The sequence below is a fragment of the Anarhichas minor genome, unplaced genomic scaffold, assembly GCF_050575085.1.
Source record: "Anarhichas minor isolate MPS153535 unplaced genomic scaffold, ASM5057508v1 ptg000026l, whole genome shotgun sequence".
Taxonomy (NCBI): domain Eukaryota; kingdom Metazoa; phylum Chordata; class Actinopteri; order Perciformes; family Anarhichadidae; genus Anarhichas; species Anarhichas minor.
In genome coordinates this window covers 17094603-17114258 of record NW_027466472.1, presented here as the reverse complement: position 1 = coordinate 17114258, position 19656 = coordinate 17094603, and the positions used below count along the sequence as shown (strand labels likewise).

At 46.5% G+C, this 19656-nt stretch overlaps 1 protein-coding gene across 1 annotated transcript in view; it reads right to left on the bottom strand.

Annotated features, from left to right (window-relative positions):
* Positions 1–19201, bottom strand: part of LOC142959653 (LHFPL tetraspan subfamily member 6 protein) — a 37644-nt gene extending 18443 nt beyond the window's left edge. Inside the window, exon 1 of the mRNA XM_076101034.1 lies at positions 18744–19201. Within this exon, the coding sequence (XP_075957149.1) occupies positions 18744–19128 (385 nt within the window). The 5' untranslated portion in view covers positions 19129–19201. The remainder of the gene's footprint in view (positions 1–18743) is intronic.
* Positions 19202–19656: the final 455 nt, after the last annotated feature.

Genomic DNA, 19656 nt, shown 5'->3' with positions numbered 1-19656 from the left:
ATGTATAGAGACTCCCTCAGGAGGGTTTACAGGAGCCTCTTTGCAAAACAGTGCCGCTTATTTGAGATTTCTAGGTCCTTATTCTTCTAAAATGATACAATAAAGCTACAGACAATGTGCATACTCGATCAAAAACGTAAACAAGCTTCTTGTGTATGAGAGACAGCTTTCCTTCACTTGATAAAAAAGGGCCAGATGAAGAAGAGTGGAGTTTTTATTTACGCCTCCGTGTGCACCATGAGGTCATCATTAAAAAAAAATCTTAGGAGGTAAAAGTGTGCCTGCAAGGCTAATAACCCCCAAAATCCTCATCTCTACTCCACCATACGGCTTGTAAACTCAGAAAACATCCACTGGGAATGGACTGAGGCTGACAGCTGGCAAACCAATCACTGAACTATGGGGAGCAATTCTGATGATGACATGAGTCCAAACCCCCGAAACCTGAATTACTGCTTCCACCAGGTGTTGTGGATGTAAAATGAAGTGTGATTCTGTAGCTGCGTGGCTCATTTCTGACCAGTTTTCCTGGATGATTTGTGACGATGTTAACGATAACTCTTTATACCTATTCCGAAGGAAGTCACAAGGAAAGCTGGGGGACAGCCAAGTGAGCGGCGTGTTCCTCCAGTCAGGTGCAGGAACGGTTTATAATAATGTACGAGTGAAGGAGAGCACTGTCTGTCACTTGCTGTACAGTGTGGTGGAATTCTTCTCCAGACCACAATGAGTTAAATTTGCGGGTTGGCAGTGTGAGCGAACCGTTTCATTCCAAAACGCAGAAATTACAAGGTGCAGTGCAGCAGCATTCTGGTCAGCAAACACTGAACCGCTGGACGGAAACTGTCGCTGCACTTCATCTTGGCGTCACAACACGTAAACTCGCCCATTATCTCCTCCGCGTGGGAGTTGGGCTGTATTGTGATTTGGTTGGAAGGAATTCAAAACAATCATTTTGTGTATTCTGACAAAAGGCGTTTGTTTTTTTGTTTTGCATTTTTTGCCACCAGCAGTGTTAGACTGAAACCAACTTGCGGTGGAAGGAAGTGTGAAAACCAAATCTGGAGAGAGAGCTGTAAATTGATTTCCCAAACTGTGGCGGCAGACAGACATGTGGAGTACGTGTTACAATTATAAAGGTGAAGCATTCGTACCCCAGGATCACACTTTGTGTGTTGAGAAGGTGAGAAGGTGTTACCACTCTATTTTTGTATGCACCCGCATCATGTTGTAAGGAAACTGAAACTTTTACCCATTTTGCAATGAACATCTTCCATCTAATAATATAAATTAATTGTGTGTTAAAAATAGTTTATCGAATCAAATCCATCTGTCCACACGAGGTGCTCACATAGCGCCCTGCGTGGGACGTACATTAAGGCATTATGCAGTTACTGATACCAGTGTCAACTCGGCACCACCCCTGACATCTGTGACTGATTACAAGTTGTAATGTGCCAGTGATAAATGTGTGAAAGCGAGGCGGTGATGAATTTAACGCCGCTCCCCAAGGAACCCAAGCCTTCCATTACATGTCTTATTACTGTCTCTCCCTCCTGATGGCTTAATTGATCCTTGTGGGCCAACAAAGTGAACACTCCTCCACCCATCCAGAGATCATGATACCTGATAGGAGGAGGGGGGGGGAAGGGAGAAAAAAAATCAAAGACCACAGCAGCTTTTAACCCAACTGGCCCCTTGTTCGACATTCAATTACAGAATAGCGAGTCTCTGCTAATATCGAGCAGTTGCTGGACCGTAAAGGTGAATGCGGCATTTTATCGCTGAACTTCATTTTCATTGGGTGCAACTTGTTTTTTTTTCCTCAGCATGAAAATAGAGGCCACCGGTCTGACTGGCATGTCCTGCTGCCTGGGCTTCCTCTGCTGTGGTGCGTGCTAAACTGAGTGCCTTCATGGATGAATTCAGAGGAGAAATGCAAAGCATGGAGGAATAGCATCCACAGAGGTTGACCACAGCATATGCTGCCGCTTATTATTCTGTCTGCCTGTTTTCAATTGTATTTATAGCAGGAGGGGGGGGGGCGCTTGATTTAGATCTGCTGCATCTGATGATTGGTTGTCGGGACGGGTGCCACATCTTCCGCTCTCTTCAGCGTAATCTGCCCCCCCCCCCCCAACACTCTGCTTACAGGCCTTTATTTAAAGAAGATGGTAAGTGAGATAGCAGCGTGTCGCTCCTCTCTCCGTCTTCTTCTCTGTCACCAGCTGCTGCTGCACAGTTTATGATGCTGGCTGGGAGGCATTGGGATGAAGAGGGGGGGGGGGGGGCGTGGAGCCTGCAGAGGTGAAAAAGAAATCCCTCCCACTTTCTCTGGTGGTATGCAAAGATTCCACAGGCGGCCTCCAGAGCTCCTTTCCTTCCACAACCCTCCCCCAGCCTCAGCTCCCATCAACCTTCAGCAGCCGCTGAAAGGGAGGGGAACAGAGAGGAGGTAACGGAGCTGAGGTTTGGGGCACGGAAGAGGGAGAGGCTGATTAAAAGCCATCCTTACCCTCTGACTTCCATGTCTGAATCTCTTTTTACCTCTATATAAAGACGAGCTGGGCTTTCAAGTATTCGTACTTACAAATGGAGCAAGAGTAGGTGTCTTTCATTTTGTGTAAATGCACAGGAAATGTAGGGCAGGAAGGCGCGCTACCAAAAGAAGATTTTCTGATCTAATGAAGCCTCAACAGAAAAAACACCCAGGCGTCGACAACGAGAAAAAGAACAGCAAAGTGTATTCCAGAACATTTCAGCAGCACAGACACGAGTCCATTTCCCCTATAAATATATTTTAGAGGAGATCATAATACCCCTTAATGGGAAGGAAAGTCATTGCAACGGACAACTGGTAATGTGATCGTCTACCCGTGACTGACACTCAATTCAGATCTTTCTTTAAAAGCCCTTATTTCATTACACTCTAATGTATTCTTTACCCAGTGTGCTGGTGCAGGGAGAAGTGGGTGAAATGAGGGAAGGGAAGGCTAAAGATGAGCCGCTATCTCAAATGCCTCATTTCATGGGCTATTTTTCAGCTGGAAAAAAAAACTGCAACACTTTTAAAATTTCTAATCTGATGATTAATCAGCATCTGGCTTCAGCTGAAACGTGCCGTTTGTCTCCTTCGCTGAAGTGTTACGTTGAAGTTTGTTGAAGCTGTATTTGACTTCCTCTCGAAAGGAACAAACAAGGGGCTCGGTCGGGGGCAACCCGTCAGTCACTTTGCCACGATTGCAAGACTTTCTGAGTGTACTTGCCAGAGTAAATAACTCACCATGAGGCCGTCTGTCTGACTGACGGAGCTTTAATGTTTAATGCTGAATTATATACGAGCCAGAATAATAAGCCAAATACTGACTCCTAAAGATTCACACAATGCTGCTCAAACAGACTGTGAAGCCCTCAAACTAGTCAGGCGGATGCATTGTGTGACAAAACACAAGCCCCCCCAAAAAAATAGCACACAAATGACTTGCAAACACTTCTTTGTCTTCCTGCTTTTTAGCTCAGCCGAGAACAAACACTGATGGGGAGCATCTTTGGCTGCCTCTGCACCATGTGCTTGTGTTTGCATAACTGCGCGAATGATTGTTTGCTCTAATCTGGCTACGTGACAGAGCTACGACGGAAATTTGCAACAAGGGGGGGGGGGGAAGACAAAAATACAAGATGTTGTTTCAGCAAATATTTATGTGCGATATGTGAGCAGCTTCCAAAACGAAATGCAGCCCGTCGTGGGAAACAGGAAAAGGCACAAACAGCAGAGCCAGTGAATCTAACCTCCCGGGCTGTTTGCTCACCGTCACCTCTGAGCGCGGTCACGCATGCTTGTTGCCTCCGAGGAAGCTGGAGGCTCCCCGCAGGGAAAAAAGGGCCGTCTTCACTTATTTTAATTTACACGCTCACCGCCGGAAATTAGAGGGGGGAGGTTTGGGCCAGGCCGCCGCTCCGGTGCCCACCTGGTGATCAGATGAAGGCTTCGGGGTTCCGCATCCCCTCGTAGCTCTGCACTAGGCTGGCCCCCGCCTGCAGCCTGTCTTGAAGACGGATGAGGCAGTGGTGCTGGGCCTGGGGGCCCCCCTGGTTCCCTGCAGGGACCTCACTATTGGGCTGGTTGATTAGGTCTGGATCACAGTTGACGTGCCACAGCAGAAAGGATGGGTGGAGAGGGAGAGAGAGGGTGGAGTGCTTCTTCTCTTTATACTTCAACAGTGGAGCAGCCAACATGTGATCCCGGGTGTGAGATATTCAGAACATTTCTATAAAGTAATATAAAGGATATACTATTGCTGAAACAATTAGCCAAATAATCAATTATTCAATCGGCAGAAAATTGAAATGCAACTGTTTAGTATAAAGTAATTTGAATACCCTAATGTAGTGGAGTGCTGGTTGGACAAAACAAGCAATTTGAAGGCGTCACCTTGGGCTCAAGGAAATGAGCTGCACCCCTGTACGTATTAATATGGATCATGCACACTTTGTGTGTACTGTTTAGGCCCCCGGGAACATAATAATAACAGATCGTCCTTCCAATTGTTTCATATTATCACTGGCCAAACCACATTAGCAGCCACTCAAGCGACAACAGCCCATTTCCCCACCCCCACGTTCACTCCACCACCCCCACCCATTACTGCTTCCTGAAGATATATAGCCAGCCATATACATGCCAATGAATCACAGTCCTGCTCTGCACGCGACACGTTGCCCTTGGTTAGGTGTTACTTCTCAAGCTCAAGGTCTAACAGCGGAGTAATTACCACAAAGCGGCGAGATGGAGGAGGATGTTTGAGGATGGTATGTTTAGCTGGAGTGCGAGGAAGGTGGGGGGGGGGGGGGTACTTAATTGCTCGACGTGCGACATAGGATCGATCATTTGGGGGGGGGGGGGGGGGGTTTAAGGCAGAAGACAAAATCTGAGAGAAGATGAAAGTGCTGCATGTGAAGAATGAAGATTAAAAAAAAGACAGAGGGTTAGGAGAAACACATCCAGAGCACGCAGCGAAGGCAGCCGAAAGCCATTCATCATCAAGTGCCAAGTAGTGGTCAGTCGGTAGCTACGGAGAGGATGTATATCTCTTTTCACAGATCAATAAGTCCTGCACACGCCCCTGTCACAAGCCCCGGGCCTGGTGCCTGCTGGAGTCTCCACCCTGCACCGTCCCACCACCCGCCTCCTGTGTAACTGCCTGCGGGGCTCGTCAAAAGGTAGAAGAGCACGCTCAGAACAACAAAGCCTCCTAGAGCTAGGACACTGCCGGGCTCCCAGCTGACGGATCCCGAGCTTTGATCATGATTATTACAGATCACCGTGGCTCTTAGGGCAGGTGTCTTCCTGACTCGGCGACACCCTGCTGAGAGAGAGCCCATCAATAGGCAGGCGGGAAGGATGACTGTTTGAATACTTTGGCTCGACGACATCACACCTTTAAAAATCCCAGATGATACGAGCTGTCTGCTTTTGAAATGTTGTTTTTGTTCAGTTGCCTTCCAAGAAAGAGGATGTTTGTGAAAACTCAGTGGAGCTTCTGACACGATTTCAGAAGGAAAACTCTTTTTTTTTCATCAAGGAAATCACAAACTCTTGCCCAAAGAAGTATTTAAGAACCAATCAGTTACTTCATCACATTTGTGTATCTGTTTTTTTTCTTATCAACCCATGCAGGTTTTCACTGTGGGCTGCTATCCCTCCATCACACGGTACAGCAGGGAAAACGATCTCATAGTGACTACGCTGGAAGTAATTGTAAAACACCAGAGCCTTTTTTGTTTGAAGTTTGGAGTGGCGTACGTGTGGTATAAATGCTCTCTTCTCAAACTGAATGGATATCGCCGGGGAAATCTCCACGCGCCAGTTGCCGGTATCCGGCCGACAAATGTTCAGGGAAAAAAAAGTGCTCGGCTCCTCTCAAGTCTTTCACTCTAAGTGTCTCTGGAGGATGGAGAGCAAAGCTGTGGATTGACCAGCAACCATATATTTGCCATGTTTGCTTCAGCATGCCCTTTCCTTTGGGTTGCGAGCCGGAAGAACGGGCAGAGACTGTGAGATTCACCGGCACATAAAAGCTACAAACCGTTGGGAGAGCAGTCTTCTGAGATTTCATTTGAAAACTGTGACATTTTTCGTCTCTTCTTTTTTTCCTGTCTCGTTATAACATATTTTCAATCCTAAATGGGCTTTTTAATATAGTTATATTGATGCTTTACAGTTAAATGACTGCTGGCAGCTTTAGAGAGAAACTTTTTCACGCTGAATGATTTATTTCTGAGGATCTTATGAGCACTTTGCTAGTTAACACAAGATTTAAAGTGGTGCTTATGTGTGTGTAAAACTCAGTTTAACAAATCTGTTGATTACATCAACTAGTCGATAAGGATGTGCCAATACCAATATCGGACATTGGGCCAATACTGACTCAAATAGCTGGATCAGAAATCTATGGAACGGGCTGATCTACTCAATTCACTTCTCTGTTTATATACTATATATATTATATCTATTATCTACTATTATATACTGGAAATGTAATTCCTGTATAAAAAGGTTTACACTTTTGGAGATTTTTTTACCAAGTTACTGTTGCATGTCTTATTATTTCAACAATGAATAACAGTTCATTTTATTTTACAAATGTAAGGAAGCAATGTTTAAGCCACGCCTGATGTTGCCTTACACTGTAGAGAGACACTGGTATCGGATCAGTGCTCGGTATCGGCCGATAGCCCTGGCATGGCTATCAGTATCTGGACTGAAACAGTCGGGTCAGTGGAGCCCTACTAATCAAACTGCATTGTAGAATAGACAGATAAACCAGTCTCTCCAGCAGAGCAGACTGCAGAGCAGCCACTTGAATCTCCATAAGACGGTGCAGCTCTTGCTTCACAGTCTGATCCAAAAAGTTGATCACACGGGATGCATTCACCAAGATACATAATAAAATCCTGCTCGTATCCCAGATGACATTTCCAGCACGGATCAACAGCCAACAAGGCCACATGCTTTTCAGCTGTTTCTCATCTCTTTTGACAGGCAAAAGAAAATAATGGATAACTCATCTTCAACTGCATTGTTGATGGAAGTGGAAGCCAAATGATCTCAGAGCTCCGGACACTGGCTGGAGGGGAAGACGCTGAGATAATAATGGACATTTAGTGGCCAAAACCCAGAAGGGTACTGCAGGGTCTCTGTGTCTCTGCTTTTATTGACATTTTGTGCATGCAGCCTGGGTCGTTTTACCGGATGGCTTACAGACTGACCTTGATGTCACTGCTGTTCATGGGTGATGGGCAGTGCAACTACTGGATGACGGATGTCAAAGTCGCCTCCCTCTATAATAGCCACCTCTGCCACCTCACTCCAGAGAGCTGATGCAGTTACAGAGGCGGAAAAAACGCCCGACATTGGGTAACATTTCATTTCTGGGCGGGACACACGGAAAAATCAGATATCATGGAGGCGATCAAAATAATACAAGCTACTCTTTGTCCACTCTGCTGCATGGCTGCTGTTTTATCAGCAGGCCTTGAGTGCCTGACTTCTCCGCTTCTATTATCTCCCTCTTTGGACAAGACGAGCCATTCGGCATCCGTCATGAGTGAAGCTGAGTGCTTCCCATTTGGAAAAAAAATAAAATAAAAAATGCACACTCCGGCCAACCACTTCCTCTGTGGTTATCGTCAAACGTCAGATGGCGAAGCCCATCACGGTCAGGCCGGAACATGTTGAGCAGAACAGCTTTTGAAGGACTTCACTTCCTGATCCGGCGGATCTCGCAGAGATCCAGCATTGTTGGGAAAAATAACACTGACTTCTAGACGGCCTCTGAAATTACGTTGTTATGACAAGCGATCAGCTGAATCTCCTTCTATTTGTCTGAAATGATCACATGAATACGTGCCTTGTGAAAGAGCCAACTTCCGTTCGAGCAGCCACCCCTGACAATTTTCTAATGCGAGCCGTATCTTTCGTTTTTCCTGCCTCTATACGTGCTCTAGCAGAGAGACGGGAGGCAGCGGGAGGCAGGAAAGGGAGTTGCCCTGAGGGGAATGCCAACAAAGGACCGGCATTAGAGTAGCGCGATCAGGACGGGCACGATAGCGACACATTCACTAATGATCAAGTCTTAGCTGGCGGTGCTGGAGATAAGTAGATGTGAGTGATATCACTGGCAGCGGAGCAGTACGCTTCACCTCCCAAGGGCATGGCTCTACGTAGAATCACTCTGTAATTACAAATCCTCCCCTCTGCTTCACCCGAACAGGTGACACCTTTTGTCTTTAGTTGTGTCTGTTAACAAACATTGAGGTTCTCTTCCAATTTCCCCATGCAATGGCACTTACATGCTACAGCACTTGGTTGTAGAGACTAAAATTGAGGTTCATGTGTTTCACAAGAAAAAATCAATACTTCTTTCAGATGTTGGATACTAGAACCGCACAACCGTTGCCAGAAAATAATAATAATTTGATCCCATTTTCGCTTCTGAATGGAGTTAGATTACTCTTTCTGGCGACAATGTATTTTAAATGAGACAAAGCATACAAATGATGGTGGCGGTGGAGTGTTTGTATTATCTTGGAGCTACACACTGATGATTGTTGTTTTCATTATGTTGGTGAGTCTATAAAGCCAGAGAATAAGTCACATTTGATCATTTTGATTCGTCCACACCCTCTCCCGCTGGAGAGAGCAGCAATAGCTGGAATATGTGATTAAAAAGCCCGGGGTTCGGTCACAGTGTGACTCTCAATCACTCCCGTGATAAGTTTCGGTCGTACTCCGATGTGACGGTAACTAGAGCCAGGTCGCCGTTGCCATGGTGACCCCCCGGCGAGCCCGTGGGCCAGGGACTGGGTGTAGTTGGCTCATCAGGCCTGGGAGAACCACACCGGGGGGGAAGGGGCTCAGACTGGTCCAGAGACAGAATTGGTGCAGAGAGCAAAGTCACTCTGCTGGATCAAAGAGTACCTTTGTTCCCGTGCTCCCCTTTTGGAAAGCAGCGGAACTTTGCAGCTTTTCATTTCAGTGTTCGGTGTCATTTTGTTTCTGTTCAAGCAAAGGAAACACACACATGAGTCAAGCAAGACTTGAGTGAAAACAGAAAAGAGAATAATGTGACTAACGGTAATAAAGGGCATGGAAGCGGCAGGGGAGGGGGCGGAGCGGGCATGGAGGGCAGGTGAGGAAAGAGATAAGGTATCGCTGCTGATATCATTATCACCACCTACCAAACAGCTATTTGTAACTGACACAACTTGTCCGAACAAGTTCCTCAGGTTTGAACTCCGACATTATTCCATGTCTTACAATTGTCTCTGGATGGCGTTTAACAATCGCTTCCCAACCTCAGACAGGTCTGCGCAGCTCTTCCACCAAGCTGTTTTTCCACAACAACCCTATATAAGGCCCTCGGCTCTTGCTGATCTACCCAAACACATACAAATATGGGTAGAGCACGTCTGCTCTCCTGTTTATAGCCTCCTCCGGCTCTCTCTGCGATGGAGCTCTCTTGGAGCATTCCAGAGACCCTGCGTTATGCTTTCACAGGGCAGCATTTTGGACGGAGCGGCTCAAAATACATCCAGCCAGTCTGTCTTACGGGCGTTTCATCTCAGGGGCCTCTTATTCCAGAGCACTTTCACAACCTTTGTCTGCTGGCTAGATGGGGTAAATGCTTGACTTCAGGTTCTCTCTCTCGCCAGGTTTTGTTTTTCGTCTCTCGTTTGGGCTCACAAGGCCAGTAAACAAAGTGCTCTTTAACTGTTGAGGCTTGAATACACATTTAAAAACGTGTTTTTTGAGCTAAACTCCAATCAGCAGAATGGTGGTGGTGTGTTGTATTCTTGAATCTAAAGGCAACTTGTTGCTTAACTTGTTTATCTTAAGCAACAAAACCCTGACAGCTACAAGACTCTTGGATTTCTCCAAATGTTGATCCTCCCTCCCTGTCTCTCTCTGCTTCGGGTCTGCACCCCCTGCTGCTGTGGAAACCAGATCCTATAAGGGGGAGACACCCAACTGCAGCTGACCAGCTGGAATGAGAGTCTGGGAAGCAAAGCAGAACTGGAATCACACTGTGTCGCCTTCCACCCAAACACTAAACCCTCCCCAGTCTCCACAAGCAGAGACCTGGGCCACAAAATGGAGATTATTGTTCAGCTTGTGTCAGCCTTATAAAAACTGAGCCATGCACTTTTTTTTTCTTTTCCTGAGACATAATTCCATGCGGCACAATTACGGGTTTGTCATTTTATGATAATGACGGGAGTGACATTTTGCTTCGCCAAGGTGCCTTTGATGGTGTGTTTCTGCAAGGCATCAAAAAAAGCCAGAATGCACAGACCGTTCCTTCAAAGGAATTCTTATTTGTATTGATCACTAAAACACACAAACGCTCATTCTCTCAAGGGCCTTGGCGCCTCTAATTTATATGGGATGAATTCATAACGGAAAAATCCTTGCCTCTGTTAGCACGATCACAAGCTAAATATAGATTTTAGCCCGCTGCTGCAACGACAACAAGAGGGAAGCTGTGGAATTTATTCAACTCTAACACTTTCTCTTGTGCAACACATGCAAACGCACTCATTAAAAGCCTCAAATTAAACTGGTTGTGAGGATGGGGGAGTTTTGTTGGAGGGGAGGGGGGGGTCACCAGAATATATTTACCCTAAATTCCCAGCATTACTTAAGGCAGACAGTGAAGGCAGGCCCTGGCCTCAGCACACGGGACATTAATAAACTCGGCCTCATGCAGGCTAAACTACCAGCACTCTCAAACAAACACTAATGGACACAGGAAGCAACAACTTCACACTTTACAAGAGCACATGTCCCTTTCACACATGCAACCGCCGCCACAAAGTGATCAACAGACTGAGGGCCACTGGTGACGGACAAGTGCACAGGTGACACCACTCCCCCCGTCCTCCTCTGATCTCATCTCCAGCTGCCTTTTACGCCACCTTCACCTGTCCTCGCTGTCTAGCAGCGCGGCCGCATGTGTTGGAGTGACCAAAGCTTGTGTCCCGGAGCTGCACACTGACCCTGATCTAATTCACCCGGAGACAGAGGCGACTCTTTTTCCACACATTACCGCCCATGAGAGCTCTGGCTCTTCGTGCAGCTCCTAATGCTTATTTCTGGCCGCTCGGGGATGAGATGCGGGAGATGCTCAGACACACTGAGTCAAATTAAATGAGACATCCAGGAGTCAAAGTGGCGAAAAGGAGAAAAAGTTGATCGTTCTTAAGAGGGTATTTCGCAATGGCTCTTTGGGACAGGGAAGTGTAAAATATAATATATCTTTGGTTTGAGGGTAAAGAAACTAAAGATAGGCAATTACTGTGGATTCTTTTGCCAAAAATAGACTTTATCTCGGCTATTATACGCTGCCATTTGTATTCGCAAATCCAGCCCATATTCTATTTCTTTGCTGGCCCGCTGTTTGACCTACGAGAAGGCAGCACAAAAGGAGTATTGACCCCACATTCCCCCTCACTAGGAGGAACAGGGTACAATTAACTGCAGTGTTAAAGGCACGATGCCTCTGAGACTGTAAAACAGGGTATGCATACTGAGCAAACTACTTTATCCCACAGGACTCAGGCCCAATCCATCCAATCCATACTTATTCATTTATTCAGCAGACTCATGGCCTCTGACTCCCTCAGAGATGTCTAACAGGTCAAATGTGGGCTTTCCATCTTCTTCATCTCTAATTAGACATAACATGTGGGGAAGTTAAGGGAAACTGTTTTTCTGTTTTTTTTCTTTCTCTTGTTCTCTCTTCGTGTTTCTGTTCACACAGTGGGGGTTTAGTTATCTGCCACAGAAACAAGGCCTAAGATGGCTCAGACTACATGAAAGGGGTTTATTCTTGTATCCCTACCTGTGACTCAAGTGTTGCTCACTGCAAGTACAGGCTAGGGCACTGACACCAAACATGCCCTCCACAATGCGTGTCACCAGTGATACAGAGGAGCGGAGCCTCCACCATCTGTTAAGCATCTGCCTGAGCTGTGGTTCACACATATTCACTGTTTTAGGTGTCAGCGGCAAAGACGTGATATGTGTTAGCAATTACTTTTCTGACTGCTTCGCCCTGTCTGCTAGAGCAGAGAAGAACACCGTGGGTAATCTCCTGAGGAAACAAACAAACTCTTCACAAGGAAGTGAATTAGCTTCCTGAGTTCCAATATATATGTGAGTTAAACATTAGCACGCTAGCACGCTAAACCAAGATGGTGAACGTGGTTAACATTATACCTGCTAAACAGCTAGCATCCTGGCATAGTTATTGTGATCGTGTAGCCATGCTGGTGTTAGCATTCAGCCGCCAGCATGGCTAACTCTTTGAGCTTATTTTGTCTAACCAACATCCACAAACCAAAAAAGATTTTTTTAGTTACATTGATAAATGAAACAAAGAGAATCCTCACATTTGGTTTGCTGGCCTGGAACCAGCAAATGTTTGACATTGTTGCTTGGCAATCATTTATTGATTTCCCAAATTAATTTATTCCCCACAACTGGCTTGGTTTTTTTATAGCCGCATTAATGCCGGGCACGAATGCAGACACACCAGACACGTTTTCTGGAACAGTTTTGTTCCGAGTGACAAAAACAACCCGATGTGCAGCACGCCTGCTACTATGGCAGTGAAAACAATGACTTAACAGAGGAACAGACTGAAATAACCCTTCTGTCTGTCCTTTGGTTGCCCAGACTTCCTGTTTGACAAAAGTAAATCCCTGTTGATGCTGGGCTTTCCGCCCTGTTTCTCTCTGTTTCCGTCTCACTCTTTGTTTTCTTTCATCCGTTCACTCTTTCTGTCTTTGTGGCTGAGCCCAGGTCCACTCTTTGGGTCACTGTGTACTGGCCCAATCCATTTTTTTTTCTTTTCTTAATGACAGACACCCACTGCAAGGAGGAGGAGAGTGAGGGAAGGAGATGGAGAAGGAGAGAGGAAGGACACAGAGGGGTGGACAGACAACATAATTAGGCGAAAGGTGAAACATGGCTGGAATAGAAAGTTAAAGAGTGAGAGCATTGGAAATAATACTGTAACCCGAAAGGCTAGAAAAAGGAGGGGGGGGGGGGGGGGGGGGATAGAGAGTGTTAGAGAGAATAGACTGCCTGCGGTGCAGAGGCTTCGTTTCACCGCTCTGACTCCAAACACCCTTGTGGTGATGTTGGTGGGGGTTTAGGGAACTGTATGTTGAGCAGAAAATAGCTGCCAGGCTCAATGAGCTCATTAGAGTGTTGCAAAAGGGGTCTGCACTGTAGGTGATCAATCAACCCGGAGGAAGAGACGTCCACTTTATAACCATCAGTGGCCGGAAACGCGAGCGATGAAGAGCAAGATAGCGTTCCAAAAAAAAACATTACACAAGACTCGTGTCCGTAGTGAAAAGGCCTGGCTTCCTCCTCTCAAACATATGGGCCGGTGCTATCTCATTAGCTTTATGCAATGCCTACATGGCAGATGAGACAGTGTAGTCCATCATCGTCACATCAAACTGGCAGGCCTTTGAGGAGGAAGGAATACAGATAGGTTTTTGGGGAGTAAAAGGATAAAAAGGCGTGTCGGGGAATATTTATCCATCGTCGCGGAAATGTCTCGCGATCCGACATGACTGACAAGAGACGCTGCCCCAGACAGAATATTCCCCCCCGGGACACATGAGCTCTTCATCCCGAAGTCGTCCTCGTGCGGATGCGGATTTCATTTGGTTGTACCTCTCGAAAATGAGTGCTGATGGTGAGAGGGGAGTGGAAGCACACATTCTGGGACTGGGCGGGATCCAGCTGGCAAGAGCTCACAAAGCCGACACAAGGACAAAGCTCCCGGCTGTGTTGGTATGGCTCTCGAACAGGACAACACGCTCCTGTGCCAAAAAGCCCTCGGCAACATCGCGGAAGCCAAAATAGCAGCCCATCTGTAATTTATTTACATGTCTTTAAATGTATCGTTCGCGGCCATGCCCTTGACATACACTCTGAGCCACGGAGGTAGTGCGGGCAGATGTGACACATGACCGGGATACTGTATTACATGTTACGGGTCACCTCTGGGGGAACAATAGAGCTACTCAGGAGGATGAGGGGGCAAACTTCAGTGAGACAGACCGGGAGTTGAAAGTAGTATTTCATGTGTGTTTCATCCTCTCTGCGGCTTCATATTGTTCACTTACTGGCATCGCACACCAATGTGGGCAAACGAGATGCTGGCACTGAGATGTGAACGGAGCCAATCAACCAGCAAACGAAATGGAGAAGCTTTCCCAGCAGGCAACACTGCCAATTATTTGATGGTTCTGATCAACTGCAGCTTCACCGGAGGCAGGTGTGGGGGGGGGGGGGGGGGGGGGGAGTACTCAACCAGCGCGGCCAACAGGCCCTGTGCACCATATGGAGGCTATAGACCCAGGGCGTCGCATTGCTTCACCCACAAACATATCCTTTTGTTCAGACAAACCAGCCTTCTACTTTCACTCTCACTGGGCTGATCTTCAATTCCGCTTTAAAGAAATACAACAAAAAAAAAAGAATCCATTTCACAAGTTTTCAAAAGCGGTTCGAGGCATAAACGCATGTCAAATAAATTGCGAGTTTGTCATCTCTCTCTGAAAGACCTTACGTGGGAGCGTCACAAAGCAGAGATGCATGGGGAAGAAAACCCACATTTCTCTAATCTCATTTCATCAAAGGACTGTCAGAACCCAGGGGTAATATTTCATGTAATAGTCATTAAATGTCTCTAATCAATAAAACATGCTTTTTGCCCATCCCGGAGCGATGGCATTGAAAATTCCTGCTAAAACTGTAAAGAGTTCTCGGCACTTCTCCCAACAATGACAGACAAAATTAGACTGTATGGATTCCCTGCTGACCGCAACCTTCCCTTATGGCAGTATGGCAGTGAAATATGCTACGTTGGGCTGTTATAAACTTCTTTTTTTTTCTCCACATCCCTTCGGGACAGAAAACCGTATGCAGTAGGTCTGCACCTCCTCTGAAACAGCAGACGTCCTCTGCCTGCACCATACAAACTGCCCCAACAAACTCCCCGAAAGAGGCCAACTGCAGCCTATAATGCATCATATTGTTTGTCCTGTTATTTTCGCCTTCAATTTGAAGGACGTGGCGGTTCAGCACTTTCTCAATAAAAAAAAATATAGCATTTCTCCTGCAGCCTTGCGCAGCTATATCTCCTGACATTTTTATCAAGAGCTCAAGTGATCTCAGTCCATTTGACATTCTCCGCGGGTCAAGGCAATATCTCTTAGAGATTTAAGGCATGTTTTGGAACAATGCTTTATCACTGCCTCTCCTAATGTGACTTGTGATGTTATTTGGACTTCACATGCTGCAAATCAACCTTTGGAAACTCGGTTTCGGCGATCACAGCAGTTGTATTTGATTGATTGGCTTGAAAAGGGCAACGGGGTGTAGAAACTGGGTCTAAATTTGCAATTCATGCCACTAAATGGACATCACCAAAACTTCAGAGACCTCCATAAAAAATGGTATATAATGACATCAGATCAGTGCACAGTGACGATATAGCTATTTTAACGTGCCTTTGAATTTAGCTCTGGCTCTAGCACAGACAGCAATTTAAAGCACTCTCTTTTAGAAATCTGGCATCCAGCCCCGACTGTCTCCTTTTTTCGGCACGGTGTTCTTCCCCCAACTCCAACTGCACCGCCGTCATTTCAGAAAGTCACATTTTAAGTTTGTTTCCCTGCCATATCGAAAACATTCCCAAGTGCTCCCATGAGCAGACGAGGCGTCTCACTTTTATAAGCCTCCTACTAATCAGAAATATTATAAAGTGAAAATAGCAACTCAGTATTACAAAAAGCACCCCCACGCTCCCATCACTATCCCTTATATTTAATTGGGGATGGAGCAGACCCGTCGTCCACTCCCGGAGCCTGTCAAAGTGTCAGTCATCGGGAGGCGATCAAATAGCAAAAAATGTCAAAACAAAATCACCTGTCAGGCGCAGAGAGGAAAGAGAGGAAATAAACAGCGAAAAAGACACCAAAGAATAAATCAAAGGCAGCTTATTGTGCCGAGGGGAGATACAAAGTACTTAAAAAGGTACACTGAGGTCTTGTATCGAGCCCGTGGAAAACAAACGTTAAACAGCTTTCCCCCCCCCCGCTGTGCATGAGGAACCCAAAAGACAAGGCGAGGCTCTGCAGGGGGTGGGGGGGTGGATCAAAATCCCTAACAACCAAATCCAAGTCAAAAATCTTTTAAAGTCTGAACCTCCCATCTGTGCCACAGATTTCGCACCGCTGCATAACTAAGACAAGAAATTACCGCGCAGGCGGTTGTTTAGTGTAAGCAGTGCAGAGCGCTCAGGCCTTTGATTTATGAGCCAGAACCGTCTCATAGTCTCATAGTCTCATACTCAGACCGAAGCGCTCTGGCCCGGAGAGGAAATTTGGGCCTTTGCCATAAGCAATTAACCAAGCTCTGGAGCAACTTGCCCACAAGTGAACCGGGAGAAAGCAGCATTACAAGAGGTAAACAACAACAACAACGAGAAACAATAACAGCTATTGTTAAAAGGTATACTCTTTCAGTCCGGGGCTGCGGCTAATGAGGTAAAGCGCTGATAGATCCTTTCTGCTCTAATCTAATCCCTGGGATTGAGATAAATTGCAGGGAGATATTAAAGTGGATGTTTTCCTCGTGGCGGCCCAGAGGCCCCCGGCCTCTCTGGTAAGACACTCTTCATTAGTGGCCGACAATAGGAGCAGAGGAAACACAAAAGGAGGAAGACACCGGCATCACACGGCGAACCACGGGGCTCTTTTACATCTGGCCAACAACAAAATGCCAACTGTTCCTCCTCGTTTAGTCCCTGTCACTGTTCCCGCTAATCGCTGAGATTTGATCACATCTCTCGGCACACAGTTCGATATGGCCACCCCCCCCCCCCCCCCCCCCCCCCCCCCCAGGCATCTCTCAGTGAGATTCTCGGTTAATAACAAGTGAATGCAGAATGTTTCAATGATCAGGTCTTTCTTTTTCTTCTTCTCTCTCCCAATTCACCCTGACATTTGTGCACTCTTCGCGAGCGGTAGAAGACAATGCACGGAGCGGCCCACTGAGCTTCCCAATTGTGTCACTTCCAATTAGCCCTTCTGAGACATCTCTGCCCTTTGGCTCGCCAGCATTCAAGTTAAGAAAGAACCGAGCGGTGCCCCTTGTATTGGACCCCGCCTTCCTTCGCTCTCCCCTCCATCTCAATTCACTCCGGTGCTGGATTTGTGAGTCAACGAAAAGAGAGAAACTGCAAGAAAGACAGACAGGGATTTTTTTTTTTTTTTTAATCCTATAACCAAAAATAGCATCTTGCTGTAATACTCTATGTATGGGGTTGCTTGGAGCTTAAAAGGAGCTTTCCTTACATAAAAGTGCACATTTCTGGAATAAGCCAACCAGCCTTCACCTTAATCATCCTCCATATTATACATCATTAATACTGACGTTCCAAAGCAGCTAAGAACTAGGACATAACACGTTGTGGTGGCCCTCTGCAGATTTATCCTTCTGGGGAAAAAAACCTGGCAGCTCTGTCAAATCTGCAGGCAACCTGCTTTTCTGTCACATCACTTTTTAAAGCCCGGCTGAAGTGATGGGGATTGCAAACAGCAGAGTGGTGAGCCACAGTATGCGAGCAAACGTTTTATGAGTTAATGAGAGGGCCGGAGCGCCGCAGCTTCTTAAACTGGGGCGGAGAAACTTGCAGCTTCGGTGGAAGCCTTCCCTCAGACCTCGCCTCCCCGGGAGAACACGCCAACAGTGCACATAAACAAAGCTGGTGCCGTGCGGAGCCGCATACACTTATTGCAGTCAAACAAACAAACAAAAAGGCATTTTCCATGGCTTCAGCGTGGACAGGACTCCATTTGTGCAGAGAGAAAGAGAAAGGGCGTGGGTTTCTTTTCAACTCTAAAGGATCAAAACCAGAACAGAAAACCCAAGCTGACATATTTTGGGCACGTTGGCTCGGTTTTCAATCATTTCATCAGTCGAACTAAAAGAACTGAAGATCTGAATTGATGCCAAAATCTGCCGCACATAAGAGAAGTAAAACTAGTCCATGCTTTCTTAATTGAGACCAAAGACACATCTTTGGCACCAACACACTTAATGTGAAATCAACAATTCACTTTGTAAATGTGGTATATTTCTTTTTTAAACAGTCTTTCAAATATTGACTCAGAATGCAGAATCGTGTGTGCTATGTTTAAACTGCAGTCAGGAGTTAAGAAATGTAAACTGACCCAATGTCTTCAAGCGGGCTCCATTTCTTGTGGAGCCAAGTGTCTGAGGAAACGACAGCTTCTCTGGGCTAACCACAGGTTTCTTAGCCAAGAAAACTGGAGCCCGAGGTGAAATGTTCACGGTTATTAAGATTTCTATGCATCCTTGTTCCCTCATGAATGTGATCTTGTGTTCCTGAACAAATCACGTTTGATGAGAAGTTAATCACAACAATTAAAACCCTCACAGTTCTCTGTAAACATCTTAGGAGTTACATAGAATCGTTCAGTGCAAAGCAAAACCATCACGACACATGTGATCTTGATAGCCCCCATATCGCCTCATAATTCTAACCAGAGCCGTGGCTCTGCACACCCACAGTCAGATGATAATCACCCACTAGTGGTGGGGGAACACAAACACAGAAACATAAACTCACCTCCAACAAACTGCATGCCGCCGGCGACGCGGCCGATTGTACGTGAGATGAGGTCAGAGATGCAGCAGCCCATGAGAGCTGTGAGGGCCACCAGCAGGAGGAGGCCGCAGCCCACGCCCGTCACCACCGTGCAGATCCTCCACTCCAGGCTGGGGATGCCGAGGAAGGAGGCGTAGCGGCCGCACTGCTCCAGCATCACCGTGGCCTGCCTCTCCTCGTCCCTCACCGGGTAGGAGCAGCGGCGGAACGTGCCGAAGGACACCGGCTTGTCCATCTGTGTCCCCAGCAGCCAGTAGGGCATGAAGAAGCCAACGCAGGAGGCGGCAGCGCACAGCAGGGACAGCAGGGCCCAGATAACGCCCGTGCATGTGAGACTAGACGCCATGGTAAACAAGCCTGCGAGCGGTTCACACAGTCACTGAACTAACAGCAGTTATATGAGCAGTCGCAGTGTGGTAGGGAAGCCTCGCGGTGAGCATTTATCACTAGCAGCCTTCACCTTCTCAGTGACTCCTGGTCCCTGTCAGGAGGAAGAGACACAGAGAAGACAACACAAAAAAGTCATCTGTGGGAACAAGTTGTTGGCTTTTGGAATAATCTTATTATTTTTTTTTTCTTTTCAAAGATTTTTCCTAAATGATGAAGTAAGCAGATAAGTAGACTAAACAAAACTGGACTTTGTTTAATAAGAGGCACAGTTATTCAATATCTTCAATACGATTCGGAAACACAATTCATCACAATTGTCATACATTGAATGTGTTGTAATTCAGTTATCCACACATGACATCTATTGCACTTCTGTCCATCCTGGGAGAGGGATCCCTCCTCTGTTGCTCTCCCTAAGGTTTCTTCCTCTTTTCTCCCCGTTAAAGGGGTTTTTTGGGGGAGTTTTTCCTGTTCCGATGTGAGG